The 18430-nt window shown below is 40.0% G+C and overlaps 1 protein-coding gene across 3 annotated transcripts in view; it reads left to right on the top strand.

Annotated features, from left to right (window-relative positions):
• Positions 1 to 18430, top strand: part of KLF7 (KLF transcription factor 7) — a 456278-nt gene that overhangs the window by 381808 nt on the left and 56040 nt on the right. The window contains exon 2 of one of the 3 annotated variants that reach the window (XM_082629924.1): positions 3948 to 4578. In XM_082629924.1, coding sequence (XP_082486050.1) covers positions 3948 to 4578 — 631 coding nt within the window. Of the gene's footprint in view, positions 1 to 3947; positions 4582 to 18430 lie in introns of all 3 variants that reach the window. The other 2 variants (XM_082629927.1, XM_082629923.1) reach the window with 2 other exon arrangements.

Genomic DNA, 18430 nt, shown 5'->3' on the forward strand with positions numbered 1-18430 from the left:
AATATGCTGTAAAATTTCATCATATGGTGAAGGTGGTGCATGCCAGGTTTCTCTACTGTAAAATTATTATTTTTGTCTTTGTAATTAATTAATGTCTTGTTGGGGGGGGTGCTTTGAGACTAGGCAAATATCTTGTTTCTCATTATACCTTCATCTATTAATTTTAACATCCATTGGTGATTCTTGCCTGTACTCATTACTACTTTGTTGTTTGACTAATGGCAATTTTCTATTTCAATACTTCTATTTTCAATACTTCTATGTTTATTAATTGTAACTTTACTATAAGTAGGAGCTGATCTATCTCCTCCATTTATTTATTTATTCAACCACTTATTTATATCATTATGGATTCATGGATATTAATTGTATTCCATGGGTTAGAATCTGTTATCATTATTCGTTTTTGTTGCTCACATTGCCTAGATTTGGACTTTGAGAACGCCTTCAAGTTGGCTCATGAGTCTTTTTGACATGCCTCCATCACTTTATGAGCACTTCCTTACCTTCTGGTACGACAGTATATTCTAATCTCATCTTTATTTTCTTTGCCTCAGCCTTTGAATCAACTATTCCTCCAAGGCACTCTGGTCCCCTTTATTGGACAGTGATATTTAGAAACCAAGATCTTCATGCCAGGTGTGCTCACTGCCACTTGGGTATCTTTGCTAGCTCATTGACAGAGCTAGGAAATACACGTATATATACGCATACATGCATATACACATTTATTTCTATACATACCTCTGTGTATATATGTATTAAAATCTCTGAGTAAATACTGATACCTTAAATTCCAATTAAACATCATAGGCGTTTCTTAAGGGAGTTCTTATAATTATTTTTCAAAAACATTGGCGATAAACTGTCTCTCTTTTTTTTTTTTTTTTTTTTTTTTGTGGTACGTGGGCCTCTCACTGCCGTGGCCTCTCCCGCTGCAGAGCACAGGCTCCAGATGCGCAGGCTCAGCGGCCATGGCTCACAGGCCCAGCCGCTTTGCGGCGTGTGGGATCCTCCCAGACTGGGGCATGAACCCGTGTCCCCTGCGTCGGCAGGTGGACTCTCAACCACTGCGCCACCAGGGAAGCCCTAAACTGTCTCTTTTGCTTGGAAATAATCTAACATTGAAATCCTCCTCATCATTAACATTTTAATCTCCAACACTCCTGATGAGTTTCTGGTTGACAAAGTCTTCTTTTCTATCTAAGCTTCATCGCCAGCAAATATTACAAGAAGTGGATTTCTCAGGACAAAAATATTCTATAATGATTTCAGAGGGCTACTCAGCACATTATGATGGGTACTCATGCTTCTCTAACTCTCAGATGGAATAAGAATGCCTTGTATTAGGATTGCAAGTGATAGCCTCTCTTAAGTGGTCCAGATTTTCCCACATTTTAGTGATGGGAAGTATCTCCATCCTTAGATAATTAGTGTGATCCATGTGTTCTGGGATTCAAACTAGGGCATCCTGGGTAGGTTATTTTTTATCCTCCCTGAAGAGTGTGTAAATGCATTTAGAATCTCTCAGTTCCTTAGAACTCTGAGTATGAAGAGATCTGAGCTTCCTAATAATCACAACAATTTCTTAGTGACTTTTGATTCTTTGAGCTAAAAATATGTAAGATGACATGACATCCAAAAGCTCTATCCATAGACACTGGTGACTGTGGGTGTGAAATCATCCTTGTGTGTGAGGCCGGGAACTGCCTCAAGGACCTCTTATAACCCATGATTCAGCTGATTTCTATCTGAAACATATCTGTGTCTCTATGGTCTTGTTCTGCTCTGGGCAAAGCTAAAGGAGCATTACAATTATGTTCTAGAAGACATGTATTAGTGGTCATTTCTAGGATTGCTAGCCTCAGCCTAGTCCAGGTTAGGGTCAGCAGGTGGCTTTTGTAGAGTGGAGTAGAATAGAATGATCAAAATAATAGTACAAATTTGATTTTATCTTTGTTTGATAGACATTATGTACTTGATGGGTACCAGACAATGTACTTGGCAGATGATGGTTTAAAAAGGAAAGGGGAGGTTTCAGGGGTAATATCTTATAATTCAGAAGTGAATTGACTGGGGCTAACACTGAGGGTTTCAATATTGGAAAGAAGTAAATGATAATTTTTAGCAATGAGATGGAAAAATGAAAGGGAAAATCTCTGAAACATAGAATTCAGAAAAGGGACAAATAAGGATAAGACAAATTCCTAGACCTGAGAAGGTGGTAGTACTTGTTTCGGATATAAAGTGGTGGGAAGCTACTCAGCAAGAGCTATTATTTAATCAATAAGCAAAATAGAATCAAACTTACTTTTCCAATAAGCTTTACATGATTAATACCTCCATAATATAGAGTACAGAATTCATTGTCCACTCATCCCCTAAGAACTTATCAACATACTTTATTGTTATGTTATTTGGTACCACTTTGCTTATAAATTCATGCAATGTTTAGCTTGTAATTGTTTATTCTGCACCTACATCACATGGATCTATCACTGTCTTCTCCTTCTAACATACAGAAAGCCTTGCACCTTGCTGTGAACACAGTAGTTGAGTGAACACTTGTGACATGAGGGTTGAATGAAGATTGGAACCATTCATTAGTTTATCCTATTAAAAATCAATAGTGAGACCCAAAGGTGATTCATTGTTAAAAATCTGCTTTTCTTACTCAGTAATGCAGAGTTTTACCAGAAGGCTGATTAAAAACCACTCTTTTGAAATGTCACCAAAATAAAATCCTTGACAGATACAACACAACTAGGTATATCATTAAAATAGATTCTTAACGGAATAAAAACCTAGAATCAGAACATTGGTTGAAAACATAGAAGCTCTACAGAGGCAGTAAATTAGGAGCTAGTCACATTTTAAATTTGCCATCAGTGTTTCTTTGTTGAAGCCCCAGAAGTTAGAGCAAATTGAACTGATAGTATAAGTTAGCACCATGGTTTTCTACCAGATTCTGGGAGAGTAGGATTAAGTGAGGAGAGCTTTTAGATTATAAACTTAAAATCCGCTTTGGCCATAAAAGCGCTTCCCCTATCTTACAAAGACTTACATGCACCATGGATGAAGATTTGTTGAAACTCTGAAGGTTTCTGTTTCTTTGGTTTCTTTTTCCTCACTTCTTTACCGGGTGAAAACTTTATATTGAAATAGATTGTGTCTTATCATTAACAATTCAAATAGCTATGATTAAACTTATTTTTATCGTGGAGTCAGAGATGTCAAACTATTGTAATGGGACTCGGGCTCCTTGCCACACAGTATGTAGCAATTGTATTTTGAATAACTTGCTGTAAACAATGGGGGTTTTGTCATGTGCATCAAAGGCTTTATACAAGGCGTTCTTTAGAACAGTGTCCATTCCTGCTGGTTAGGGAATCCATTCCCAAGGCAGGGCTTGCTGTTGGTTCAGCTCATGACTTAGTTTGGGTGGGCATGGTTTATTCTTCAGGGCAAGTTGGAAAATTGGCCTATTTTTGTGACTTACTAAAGTCTATTTGAAAAATTAAGTTGGACTGTGGGGAGTCTTATCTCGATATGAAAACCTTGTCTGATTCTATTTGCTTCTTGCTTGAGCGGGAACTCCTAGGGAGGCTTAGAGCATCCCACCTGCTGAATTGGATTGTGGAGCATGAGACTATTTTAACATTAAATGTTCTCAGGGAACTTGATGATGTGAGATAGCCCTTCTGGGCTTCTAGTTCCCCATTAACTATAGTAGTTGAACTCATATCATGTGACCCTTGTGAACCCTTCAGAAGTGTCCAGGGAGAAAATAACAAGGTCAGACCTTTCAACAAGACAATTTCAGATACGAGCCATGAAACATTCTCTGTTCCTTCCTGTATCTTCTTCCTCAGCCTGTCAACATGTGGTCTCGTGGTGTTCTTTGCTTCTGATGGCTGTTTCTCTCCCTCCCTCCTTCCCCTCTGCAGACATGCCTTGAATTGGAACGCTACCTGCAGACGGAGCCTAGGAGGATCTCAGAGACCTTTGGTGAGGACTTGGACTGTTTCCTCCGTGCTTCTCCTCCCCCGTGCATTGAGGAAAGTTTCCGGCGCTTAGACCCCCTGCTGCTCCCTGTGGAAGCGACCATCTGTGAGAAGAGCTCGGCAGTGGACATTTTGCTCTCTCGGGACAAGTTGCTCTCTGAGACCTGCCTCAGCCTCCAGCCAACCAGCTCTTCTCTAGACAGCTACACAGCCGTCAACCAGGCCCAGCTCAACGCAGTGACCTCATTAACGCCCCCCTCGTCCCCTGAGCTCAGCCGCCATCTGGTCAAAACCTCACAGACTCTCTCAGCCGTGGATGGCACAGTGACGTTGAAACTGGTGGCCAAGAAGGCTGCACTCAGCTCAGTAAAGGTGGGAGGGGTGGCAACAGCAGCGGCAGCCGTGGCGGCAGCTGGGACAGTTAAGAGTGGACAGAGCGACAGTGAACAAGGAGGGGTAGGGGCTGAGGCATGCCCCGAAAACAAGAAGAGGGTTCACCGCTGTCAGTTTAACGGGTGCCGGAAAGTTTATACAAAAAGCTCCCACTTAAAGGCCCACCAGAGGACTCACACAGGTAGTGGTACAAGTTGGCCGCACGTGGTTTCTTCTTTTTCCTCCTTTAGCCTCATGGTGGGAAGGGCTTCTCTCTGTTCCGAGAAGTGGCATCCGTGCCAACTAGGAGGTGTAGAGAGGCAGGTGGGCCTGGGTGGGGAAGCAGGTGACTCGCTCGTTACCTTAGGATCTCCAGGTGTCCTGAACACAGGACATGGGCTTGTCACTCACTGGCTCGGAGACACTTTCAGAGGCAATAATTCTACAACCAAGGTGTAGAATCAGACACTACTGAGGATGCCTGAACAGGGGCTCTGGTGGTGTGACTCACAACCGTACGTGATATGGGCCCTTGTCACTTTCCTGGCACTTTTCATTGTTTTATCAGTGTAATTTTGCAGTTTGGATCAACACTGGAATCCGAGGAGGTACATTTGAAATTCACAATTGAACAAGGTAGCCAAGGTGTCCCTATTCACTCTTTTTTCCAGCATCCCTGATTTTTCATCAAAGTCACCAACAGCAGGAGGGTTTCAGAGTTCATTAGAGGTGATCATTCTATAATTAATTGGCATCTCCTTTTTTGCATTGTTCTCTGGCGCATGCTTTATGGAGAGATGGCAGAATTGCTTTTTAATGAGCTTGTTACTGAGAAGTTGCTAAAGTGATTACATTGCTATGTGTGTGGTAAGGGCACTGGGGACCGTCGGGGACTGTATATTTTCCTCAAGACTTCTGTGGTGACTCCCAGGAATCATGTTGATCTTGGGAGCAATGGGATAATTTGGAAGAGGGGGAAACCGCAGAGAAAAGAGTGAGATTAGCATATTCCTTGAATCTGGTCTTTGTTCTCTGGTTTGAGTTGGAAGCTTAGAGCTGGTGTCTCTTCTTGGGGTTAGCATCGTCGGAGCAATTACTGTCATTGGGTTTTTTTTAATGAGTCCCTGACAGTGTATTGCTGGTATGGTTTTTGCATACTGCGTGCACAGTACAAGCTGAACAGGGAAAAGCTCCGAAAGTATAAACAGCAGAATCAGAGTGTTGTCAGGGAGAAATAGGTGATTGGATCTAGGCTAGGAGATGTGTTGGTGAGAGTTCTTTTCGGGCTTACTGCTTGTCTTCCAGGTACCCTGTGGTGGTTTGTGGACTGTGTCACCAAGGAAGTATACAGTGCAAAGTTCATTGACTGGAAAATCAGGAAAACCTGGGTTCTATTCCAATGCTATAACTAACTAGCTTTGTGACCTTGAGCACATCGCTTTACCTCACTGGCGGCCTCATTTTCCACATCTGCCAAACAATCTGGATCTTAAGGCCCCTCTCAGCTTTAATTTTCCTGGGGGGAGGGGGTCTGTGAAATGTCTTTGTGCAGGACAGAGGAGCTTCCCTGATGTAGGAGTGCATAATGTGTGACTAGAAGCCATCACCACCGCGAACCTGGAAGGTACTCCCACGGGAGGATGAGCGTGGACGTTGCTTCTTCACACCACAGGACTTAGGCATGCTCTCCTCTAACTCCGAACTGACTTTCCCTTCTGCCCTTGCTTGGTTCATGGGAAGGTCCCCTAAGGTAACTTTGAACCTGTGGCTCAGGTTCAGGTGCCACTCAGGGTTCCCATTGGAGATTGGGTTCAAGTCCTCCAGTCCACATACATCAAGGCGAAAGCTTCCTACCATTTTCAGCTTTTTTTTTTTTCCTCTCTCTGATATTGTCCTGGAGATCATTTTATTTATATGTCTTTCTTTCTCAAGTCAATGAGTAAAGTAACGAGAAGACATTGCAGTGCTCCCAGGCTTCAACCCTGACTCATCTCCTGTTCCCCGCAGGAAACCAGAGAAGGCAGGATGAGGCTAGAAGGTTGAGCTTTGTTGGGGGTGTGGAATTCATGCTTATGAGCACATTTTTTCATTACTGACGTGAGACAGGCTATGTCCTGCCTAGTATGGAGACTGGACGGCTCTGGGGAAGCAGAGAGTCTTTCTGGGGGGTGAGTCCAGAGCATTTTCTTCTTTTCCCTATCCCCTCTTTCCAACGGATGTGTTAGAAGGATAACTCTGAGGAGTGATGCATATTTTGTGCTTTGTTTTTTGGGCGTTTTCTGTTCAGAGTGATTATCAAAGTGGAGCTCATTATGTTTCCCAGCACCTGCAACCCCTTGCCGTATAGCGGATTAAAGTGGAAGGAATCCTCCCCGTGGGGAGTTTACCCAAGAAGGCAACATGCATTACTAGAAAGGCAGTACTGCAGAGTGGTTAAGAGCAGGGCTTTGCAGTCAGGGAGACTTGGGTTTGAATTCTGGCTCTACAACTTCCTAGATTTATGACCTGGATACATGATGTATCTTCCCTGAGGCTCAGTTTCCTCATCTGTAAAATAGGGATAATTTACCTCCAAGATTGTTTTGAAGATTAAATGAGTAAACATATGTAAAATACTTGGCAGATGGTAAGAGCTCATTAAGGATAGTAATAGGGTTGGTTGTAGTTGTGACTATTGCCGATGATATTGATTAGCAGTGATTTTGTGCAAAAACAGCTTTATGTAAACTAGAAATAAACCACTTAAGGTTAAATGCCACCAAAAAACAAGAAGCTTTTCTTTCCTCACTTCCATAATTTCAGTGTAGGGGTGATGATACAAGAACGTTACTCATGGAGGGTGAAATTGGACATGCAGGCATTGGCCCATTGAAGTTGGCAATAATGTAGAGCATGACTTTCCTAAAACAGCACAGGAAGCAATGGCCTTGCACCCTCCAGAAGCATTTTGCCAGTAAAACCTTCTGCAGAGACAAGCATGGAGGGAAGAGTAGGTGCTATGAGAAAGAGAAAGGATAGGAGGGGAGGTAGAAGTGGAGATGGGGGATGAGGAGAGGGAATCTGAATTAATTTGGATGAAATGGATGAGAATCAGAAGTATTTATTTGGAATTGGTGTGAAGGGGGCACATGGGGAACTGAAAAAAACAAAAGTGATAATTTATGTGGTGTGGATGAACTAAGAATAATGAAAAAAGCATGAAGGATGGAATCAAATTAAGTGCAAACATATCAAGGAAGTAGACTAGTAAAAAGCTTGAGGGCAAAGGTATACGGTGATGGGAATTCAGTTTGGAGACGAGTCTGCTGCTAGAAGTGAATGGAGTAGGAAGAGCCGCTGACCAAGTGTTGAAATGAAATGGGCTCTGGGGCTTCCCTGGTGGCGCAGTGGTTGAGAGTCCGCCTGCCGATGCAGGGGACGTGGGTTCGTGCCCTGGTCCGGGAAGATCCCACATGCCGTGGAGCGGCTGGGCCCGTGAGCCATGGCCGAAGGGCTCTGGTTGGATTCAGGCAAGCTGTTTTAACACAGGGCTCGCTTTAATTCAGTGAAAATATTTTCTTATCCTTCAGCTGGGGAAGCGTTTTGGGACATAAAAATAGAGAGGAGAGAGAGAGAGAGAGAGAGAGAGAGAGAGGGGGAGAGGACCTCGCATTTTGTTCTCTAGAGTTATATATATGATCTATCTCTTCTATATGGTAATATGTTGAAAAAGAGACACACTTGCAAATGTGAAATAAAATGTGTGGGTCTCTGTCTATGCATAAAGAAAGACAATACGTTGTTGGTAACATGGATTTCCTTGCATTGAAGAATTTTTAAAAGTGTTATTCATTTAATCTTTATACAGATAGGATTTACTGAGCTGGAAAAGATATGCTTCTTCTTCTTCTTCTTCTTTTTTTTTCCCTTCTGTGTCTGTTTTTTGAGGATGCTGAATCCTTCAAACTTTTTGCCCTGAAGGATGTTAGGCAGTGAGGTGGCTTTTCTTTTTTTCAGGTAGCAGATGTTCAAGTTGGTAGCTAGGGCACAAATACTGGTTGCCCAAGGAGGTGAAGTGAGGGATGGGGGAGCCAGGCTGGGGGTGGCAGAAGATGAGGCAGGGACTGGGACAAAAGGAATATTGTGAAGTAGCAGAGTATTAGTGAAAGGAAGCATATAAAAATGGACATATGGTTTATTCATTGGGAAGAGCACTTAGTGCTGGCATGAGCGTAAAAATGTCCTTTAGCAGCCAAGCCATTACAGACCTTTCTCTCCCACTCTGTTTTCTGGTCTTTGTATAATATATTTTTCTTTCTCAATAAGTCAACCATTATGTTCATAGTTTTATTCATCTTCTTGGAGAAAACTAAATAATTCTTATATTTTGACGCAGGGGAATCCCTCACTTTCAATTAAAAAAAACCCCACTTTTTAATGCTTATTTTCAGCAAAAATCAATTTGTTAAAATGTTAGTAGTTTCTATTCAAAATGAGAAAGAATAATATTCCACATTTCTTCTCGATCACTGCTGAGTAGGAAAGGAAGAAAGTCTGTATTGAAATGGTGCTTTGTGTTAAGTGAGCAGACTTTTCTATTATGGAAATTCATATAAAAGCATGTCCACATTTACACTATTAAGATGAGTCAGGCTGGTAAAGTCCGGACAAAGGCCAGCAATGAAGTCTTTGGTTGTTGGTCACAGAAGAGGGAGAAAAGAGGCCACGTCCTCTCTTGTGCTACTTGGAGAGCTCTCTATAGACTGGGGTTGCTTTAGCCTAATCCATGGGTGGTGATAGGACATTCTAGATTTTGCACTGAAAAATATAAAAGTATGCTTTCTAAGTGAAAAGATAAAATGAACGTGCAATTTACTTAGCATTCTATATCTGCTTTGGGGTGGTCATAATGAATCAAGATGTGGCACAATCTCTAAGTTTAATTAGGATTTAGGGAAATTGTTTTTAAATGGAAAGGTGAGTAAAAACATTACAAACAAAAAGATGAGTGTAGTATTTAAGAGGCAAACAAAAGTGCTTATTTTATACATATAATGAAAGTTCTTTAAAGTTTGAAATATAATTTATTTTACTTTTCAACAAATACTTATAAACACTTCCTATATGCCAGGTATTGTTCAGAGTAATAAGAAACAAAATTCAATTGAGTAAATTTTAAAGATCTTACTGGCTTTATTCAGTGATTTATGAATTGGGCAACATCTCATCTAACAAATAGAAAGGAACTCTGAAGCACTATACAAAACAAAAGACTTTTATAGACAGAAGGGGGCTGGACAAGGAAGTTGTACCAGCAAAGAGCTGATTGTTTGTGGCAAGGTCACCTTCCTTTAAGGGATGACAGAGGTCTATCAGGCAAATTACCTCACTAGTGCTCATCAGGTAATTCCAGATTGACTGGTTTAAGATTCCATTCTTGGGGCGGGTGAACCTATATTAAAATTGTAAGTTTCAGTTTGGTGAAGTGGGGCTTAGCACAAGTGACGCCATTTTGGGCCAGTTGTCTCTTTTTTTTTTTTTTTTTAACAATTCTCCCCTTCTGATCAGACTCAGCCTGAGAGATGTGATCAAAATTTAACGCATTAATGCCACTCCCAGCTACTGCTCTGCAGATCTCACAGTTTTTGCTGATTCTCTGTGCGCTATTCACAGGTCATGACTTAAGGTTTACACTTTTTAAGTTGGTGATTCTCTTCATCCCTTTTCTGACATTTCAGTCTTAGGGTATTACTTGCTTGGTGGTTAGTGACCATGAACATGCACTTAAACGTGCATTTAAAGTGTACCAGGAAGACTACTATGATTATTGTAAGCAAGACAATTCCCAGTGTCTGGGGTGCACTTCAGAGCCATGCTCCCCAAGACCCAAACCAATCAAAATCAAATACGTCAAGAAAGACCTCATTGAAGGAGTCACTTTTTAAAGCCAAGTGGTTTATTCAGTGATTTTATGTAGCTGAGTTTCAGCTTCCCCAGAAGTGTTAATCCAAGTGCAGTAAGTGGTATTGGACGCAGCACAGACACCTTATTGTTCAGCTAAAAGATAATCAAGGGCTATCCCATTATCAAGAACAACCTTGGTCAGAGTCTAAGGAATTTTCTTGGGCAGCTATTGCTTTAGCAGTGGATTCTGCAGTACTTTCAAGAGTTAAGGAAGGTTCCTGATCATAGTCTCATTTGTACTCACTCCTAACCAGGGAAGTAAGTGCCTGCCAAAGGAAGTGAATCCTAAGTCCTGAAGCCTTCTGATAGGTCCCTTCTAACTTGACAATGTAAATCAGGGGAATTGACCAATGAGCTGCCTCAGTTTGATTGTGGACGGTTAGGGGCACAGTTAGGTAACCTAAGAGGCATTGCCTCGTTATGTACCAGCCATCTAGGCATGCATAAGCCCGAGGAGAATGATAATCACCACAGACAAAGATTAATCATGTCAGGGCACAAATCATTCCCATGAAGGTGGCACTGTTAACGGATTCATTTCCAGGGATCGTTGCACTTGCCCATTCAAGCCAGGGGTCAGTTAGTTTTTCAGTGTATTTGGAAAGTAAATCTCCTAGCCCAAAATAAAAAGTTGTTCTAAATTCCTTGCAAAAATGGGTGCAGCTGGTAAGATCTTTTCATGATTGGGGTAAGATCTGATTTAGATAATCATAAGAACGTCAGGGTGCAAATGTACTGTGGTTTGTCTAGGTATTGTGTCTAGTTGGGCAAGTACAGCTATAATCAGAGAAAAATAAAAACAAGGCACTGAATGTCCTGGCCATAAAAGTTAGACCCTCTAAGTGACTTCTAAGGGGGGTTCAATTGTAGTTTACAGGACATTAGGAATAGAAGAAAAATTGGTCGCAGGAAGGACCAGGGGGTCTCTAGCATTATGGACAGGTTGGAGTTTTTAATGGCAAAGCCAGCAGTCTAAAAGGTTATCCCCCTTAGTAATGGCCCGGGAGATATGATGGTGTTGTCGTTCCAGGCCAATGCCACAGTAAAGGAAAGGAAGAGAAGAGGAAAGGATTTTTAATGTTTAGTTAAAGTATGAAGTCTTGATTCAGCATCTTGGGTGGAAGCAGTCTATACTGATGTCAGCTACTTCTCTTCCTAGTCAGTTTGATTTGCAGGTCTCCAGAGTTTGCCCAGGAGCAGATGTCAGGTGGAGCCTTCTTCAGCTGTAAGATATGTGCCCAAGGTTCAGTGCCGTCTAGTTTTTCAGCAGTGTCAGTGGTCAGGAGCACTTGGTAAGGTCCTTTCCATGAGTCTCACTTTTGCAAAAATATCAGAGTAAAACAATAACTGCCTGTAAATTATAAAAGACTTTAAAATGCCCACTGTTAAGATCTGATGAGAACTCATTTGCTAAGGAAGTGTATTTATTTCTGTGATATATATTTTAAGATAGTAACTGGAATTACGACTGATAACATTTTAGCAGAACATTTAAGAATTCCAGGAATTTCATACGATTTCTGGAACACTTATTACATATACAAATACAAAATAGAGAAGACTTATTGTTACCTGTTTGACAAAGTTTCTCATTTAATTTAACATATCAAATAAGCCTATTTAGTTTAACATCTTCCTTTTTATGAGGAGACAGAACAAATCTCTTGAGATGTTCCAGGGGCCCGCTGGAAAACCCCAAAGAAAGTTTGAAGTCAAAAAACTTCACTTAGAATTTGATTTGGGGGAAGTGTGTCAAAAATATCCATTTAATAGTGACAGTAGATACTGTTAAAGGCAAATACAGAAGGTTACATAGTTGTAAGTAAAACTTAGCTCTTTTAATATTGAGAAGATTGGGTTTTCTCAAGCATTCAAAGACCTGATAAAGACAATGTGAAGCACAGTAAGTTGCTGTGGTAAGACACAAAATCTTCACTGTCCAGGCAGATTACTTAAAAAATAAAGAAAATTTCACAATCCATTATCAAAAGCAGACTAAAAGTCCAATAAAACCTTGTAATTTTAACAGAGAAAACCAAATTCTAATTTTGTACCAGTGTACTTTTGATATTAAAACTCATTTTTTTAAACTTAAATAAATTCATTCTAATCTTAGCCAGCCTGACTACACATAAAATTTGTTTCCCAAGGTTCCTTTTCCACAAACTTTCTACAATTTTGTCCTATTTTTTTTCTCTTTCTCATTTTAGAACAATCAATCATTTTACTTTCCTTACCTACTTTTCATACACAGTTGTTTTCCTTCACCCTTATTTTTTCTAAGTAGTTTTAATTACATATATTGATAATATTGAAAATAAGGAATGCATCCTTAATTCATAGTGAAAACTAAGATGTAAGAAATTGTGGACTGTCTCTTATATGGGCATTCTGTGGATTGGCAAATTTATAAATACGTTTCTTAATTTCTAGAAGTATATTCTTTCTCATAATAAATTTTCCAGTGTAGCAAAAAAAAAAAAAAAAAAACCATGTCTACTAATAAACCCAAGTTTCTCAGTAATAAGAAGCTAAAAGATAAACCTATGTTCAGGACTAATGTTCCAGTATTTATATGGAAATGATCTAGATAGTCAGTGACTATTCATCATTTAATTTAACTTAGCAAAACTCTAAGGTTTCAAGTTACCAAAAAGATTTGGGGAAACTATTTAAGTAGATATACCATAACCATAGTTATTGCTGGAAAGTGGAAACGCTTACCCACTTACATCTATTTAAATCACTTGTTCTTAACAGTTATGTTTAGATTACTCATGAAAATTTTATCATACCAAGTTATTTTTCTTGCTGAAAAATTTTGTAACGGAGATAACATGAACTTATTTGACTAGTAAACCCAGGTAGAATAAAATTGTATGTCTGCATTATTTTCAATGTTGATAACTCTAAAGACATATCTATTTTAATTAAGCCAACAAACTTAAACTAGCTTTTATTTACTGAAGATTATCCTAGGTCATGTGAACTTGAAAAACATTTGAGTTAGTCTTCATATTTCTGAGACTATGTTTAATTTATATAGCATTTGTTTTTAAACCAATTAAACGGAGCCCTTTACAAATTAATTTTAGCAGTACCATCCAGAGGTAGAAAATACCACACATCTACAACACATATACAGTTGACCCTTGAACAATGTGGGGTTCAGGGGTGCCAACCCTCTGCATAGTGGAAAATCTGTGTGTAACTCATCGTCCGCCCGCTGTATACATGGTTCCTCTATATCTGCGGATTCAACCAACTGCAGATCATATAGTACTGAAATACTTACTCTTGGAAAAAACCTGCAAACAAGTGGATCCAAGCAGTTCAAATCTTTGTGGTTCAAGTGTCAACTGTGTATATAGACACACATAAACATACAGACTGACTCAGAGACCTTAGAGCTTCCATTCTCAAATTTTAGCCATGAATTAGGTACAATAATACAAAACTCACTAGTTATATAAAATAAGTTGGATCAAAATTGTGTGTTTGGCAGATGGAATAAGTTAAGGCTCAGATGGCTAAAGCTTTTCACTAATATTTGTGAGGAAGACACTTAAGATTTTTCATTTGTCTAAGTTCCAAATAACTCCCTACCCCCTTTTTTCCCTTTGGTAAGAATTACCTCCCTGGAGTTTGCATTTCAAAGAGATATGGCCTAGATACGATTTCCTGGAGAAGACCTGGTAGAACATTTACATCTCAAAGGCACAGGAAAAGAATGCGAGTTCTTCCAAGAAGGACTCTTGTTTTATAAGGCCAGAATTTTTACAATACCTACAAGTCTTTTGAGATGAGTAGGGGAGGTTTGGGGATTGGACTTCGAATTGTTTCTAGAGCTGCATTTCTGGTTTTTCAAAAATTTGTACGATAGGGGCAGTTGCTTTTAATTTCTCAAAGAAGTGGGTTGTAGCCTAAATGATTATCAAGGGGTTGATTTGCTTATTCAACCACATTATCTTCAATTTGCTTTTTTATATTGGGGAGAGAATTTCCAACTAAGATGGAAATGAAAATTTATGTTCTGGATTTAGAGCTGTTTGTCTTTGGAATGTTTTAGTAAATCCTTCCACAAAGGCATCAGAATATTTTTTGTTATTTTATTTTTTTCCTCCTGGATACATAGTTTCATTTGTCTTAGGGGAGAAGGTTTAAAAATTTTTTTCTATCAGGCTCTGAATATCAGCTTCCAGTTTGGCCAACTTCTGATCACAGAGCTACTTAAAAATGCTTTCAAATATCTTGTCAGTTTTCAGCTGACACATGCAATAAATATAAATAAATAAAATGAAATAAAAAATACAGGCAGTATTGAACAATCCTATGGACTCAAGAGATGTCCCCAAAGAGGGTGCAAAAGTTATTACCCTCCCAAGATCCAGAGCCACTCTCAAAGATAGCCAAAAGGAGAAAGAAAGAAAGAAAGAAAGAAAAAAAAAAGACTTAGACAATTCCCCTGAGGGCTGGCTGTATACCCAAGCTGCAAATGGAGTTTAACCCACATTTCTGTCCAGCCATATCTAGCTGCAAATGGGATGTAACCTACATTTCTGCCCAGTCGTATCTTGAGGCCCTCAAATTGACAAGCCAAGTTCTCAGGACGTAAAACAAGACAAACAAGAAGGTAACAGCTGTCCTTGGGAGAGAAAGGATCAATAACCAATGGATCTGGATTTAGAAAGGAAGGAGCAATGTGAAATTTTATTTTCCTCTCCCAACTGGGCATAACAGACAGAAATTCAGGAGAGCTCCCTCTGGTAAGAACTCTCACTCTTCGCTGGCTTCTGCCAGTTTCCCAGGATCCCATCTGCAAGTTGTAGTATCTACCAGAATTTGACAAGGTTTTTCCATTAATTTTAATTTTATTTTTCCTTGGCTGTTTAAGGGAATAATGTAGCAGTTTACCAGAAAATCTCTCGGAGTCCTGTCAACTCTGGGAGGGGTGCATATGGGGACCTTCCTTTGAGGGTAGATATGGGGGTGTCTGTATGGCCACTAACTTGGCAGACTTGTTCAGTCCTGTAGTCTCTTCAGAATGGAAAGACAATTCAGACAGAAGACAGTAGAAGGAATGTTCCAGCAAAGAGGGGTAGAGGGGAGCAGTAGGAACTCTGTCCCTCCTGTGGTCTTTGGTTTTAGGTACCTCCTGAGTCTTTTCATTAGCCTTTTATAACACATCTTTCAGTGAAGGTAGTTTGGAACTTTGGAGCCTTTTGGAGCCTCTGCATGCCAATTACAGTAGGTATCCCATTCTGTTTGTTTGATTTGGGAGCCCTTGTTTTAAGGCACGCTTTCTTAAATGATCATGTCTAATTGGAACATTCCCTATAATGGCCGTTGTAATTCTAGGTTGTCTTTAGTAAGGTTTTGCCATTGTTGTTAAGATATTTATAGCTTCCGGGACCATAGTTCTTAGACATAAAATAAGCAGGTGTGTCAGAGGTAGTGTACTCAGTTCTTTGAAATATAAGGATCCCAATTTTTTTAGCTAAGCCTTGGGTCTCTCGGAGCCAAAATTAATACCCAAGAGGGATGTGGCACTGGGTTGGGGATTGTGTGGTGTTTTACAGCATACCTTGTTGTGTGGAAATTTTCTTGGGATCGGCAGGTGACCTGGTGTCAGTCTAACCTGTTTTGTGACCAGTTTATCCTAACACAGGAGTCTTTTGAGTTAGGTGACAAGTGCTCTAACAGCTTTTAAGTGCTCGACCATACCCATCAATTTTGTGGCTTTTGTCTTCTGAGATTCCCATTAACAATAGTCTTTATGCACACTAACATACCAGCAGTAACCAAAGAGACATTACTGCATACTGGCCAAGAGAAGGTGCTAGGTGGACACCACCAGCTGTTCCCAATGAGGAACTACAGACTAAACTAACAGTCCCTAATAAATGGGGACTGTGGACTAACCAAGGGCTAGGGACTTGGGTTCCACGTGGGACCGTCTGCCAGCTCACGCTGACCCACTAAGCCCTGGACTGGGACTGTGGTCTAACCAAGGGCTAAGGATTGGCACTCTGTTAGAGCCTCCTGTCATACTAGACTGGCTCATTAACCTTGCACTGGAAAGCCAATTGGATCAGGAGCTCAGTGCAAAGAGAGCAGAACTCAGAGCTGAGAGGAACTTACCCACAGCCCTTGAAAATGATGAGACAGACAAAGAACTCAAAGGGTTTACAGGTACCAGTGCCTGTGTTTCTCATTATCTCTGAAGCCATCAGAAGTTTCCTTTGGATCCCACCACTGTCTCCAAATCTGTTAAAAAACAAAATTCAACTGAATAAATTTTAACGATCTTATTGGCTTTATTGAATGATTCAAGAATTGGGCAGCATCCCATCTGGCAAAAACAAGGAGCTCTGAAGAGCTGTACAAAATGTAAGACTTTTATAGGCAGAAGGTGGCAGGACAAGGAAGTTATACCAGCAAACAGCTGTTTGTGGCAAGATCATCTTCCTTTAGGGGGGATGACAGGGGTCTCTCAGGCAGATTACCTCACCAGTGCTGACCAGGTAATTCCAGATTGACTTGTTTAAGGTTTCATTCTTGGGGGAGGCAAAAACTATAGTTAAGTTAGGTATTAAGTCTTGGTTTGATGATGTGGGGCTTAGCACAAATGACTCCATTTTGGGCCTGTTGTCTTTTATTTTTTTAACAGAAATCTTTTACAAATATAACCCTTTAAGCCATATTAATCTAATGACACAGGTGCTATTCTTATTTCACAGAGGAGAAAAATGAGACCAGGAGAGGTCAAGTAACTCGTCCAGTGTCACAGAGGTCCTAGGTGGCTGGGCCAAGATTCAAATCAGACAGTATTGCTGCAGTCCGAGCTCTTAACTTCTGTGCTAACTCATGAGGGGAAAAGAAGTCATACAGATATTTTTCTTCATAACCCATTCAGAGGAAATGAGAAACTTCTAGTTTAAATACAAATTGACAATGAAAACTACTTTAAGTGTCTTCTAAATAGGTAAGAACTGGCAGGATCCTTAAACATACTGCCTCATCAAGTGACTAAGAGCCAGAGCAAGGAAATTACAAAGGAATGATCTTCCGTTTCCAGGCCCATTATTGTTACTGCAATAGTTACTATTACTATGGTCATTACTATTAAACCATTTTTTTTTTACTTTAAAATTAAAGAGAGACTTTCTTATAACATTCCCAATTCACTCATTAAAATGACAAATGTTAATACTCTATCCATATGAAATAATAAAAACAAGCATTATCACATATAGTGGAAACTGAGGACCAAAACTATAAAAATGCCTTAGTCTAGTATATACAACCTGCCACTGGCAGAATTAAAATTTGTACCATGTCCCTTAGGCTTGCATTCTATTTAGTAGAATTTAGTAGTATTCTTATTTACTTTGTTCATTCAGTCATTCTACAAACAGGTATTAAGTGCCCATAGATGTCAGGTGCCGTGCCACAGAAATGACCAGCAGTTAAGAAAGGAAGAACCAGTCAGATAAGGAGTTCTAAAGGAAGACAGAGCATTAAATGAGATTAGGGCTCCTGTCCATGGTCAGAAGCAGCATGGATGATTCAGAGATACGAAGTAGCTCTTCTCTTTCTGGAAAGGGTGTTTTTTATTGATGCTGTTCATCTTTTAAAATGATGCCAATGTGATAATACACTAATGTATATAAAATAGAAACCCTAATTCGAGGTCAGGCGTACCAGCAGGATAAAATTAAATACCTCAGTCTGGAACTGTAGGGGGCCCATCGACCACTTTCAACCTCCTCAGAGCCATAGATAAGAATTCTTTGAATTTATACAATAGCAACTGAAATAGGGCAATTTTGAGACATTAAAGGGCCTTTAATATGCTGAGACACATGGCTGCTAATGAAGTTTATCCATGTGTTGAGGCAGAAACTCATTAAACCCCTATTATGGGATGGAAACTAGCATAAGGGTTAACTGTTTAGTTCACAAGGTGGAGAGAGTTTAATGGGAGGGTTTGATAGTTTGGATTTAGCATATTCAGGGGCTTAAGAGAAAGAGTTTGAAAGAAGGGGCGTGAATGAGGTGGTGAAAAACAATTGATGGGAGAATTTTATGACTCAGGAAAATCTTAGAGC

The sequence above is a fragment of the Mesoplodon mirus genome (genome assembly GCF_964341445.2).
Source record: "Mesoplodon mirus genome assembly, chromosome: 8".
NCBI classification, from domain to species: Eukaryota; Metazoa; Chordata; class Mammalia; order Artiodactyla; family Ziphiidae; genus Mesoplodon; species Mesoplodon mirus.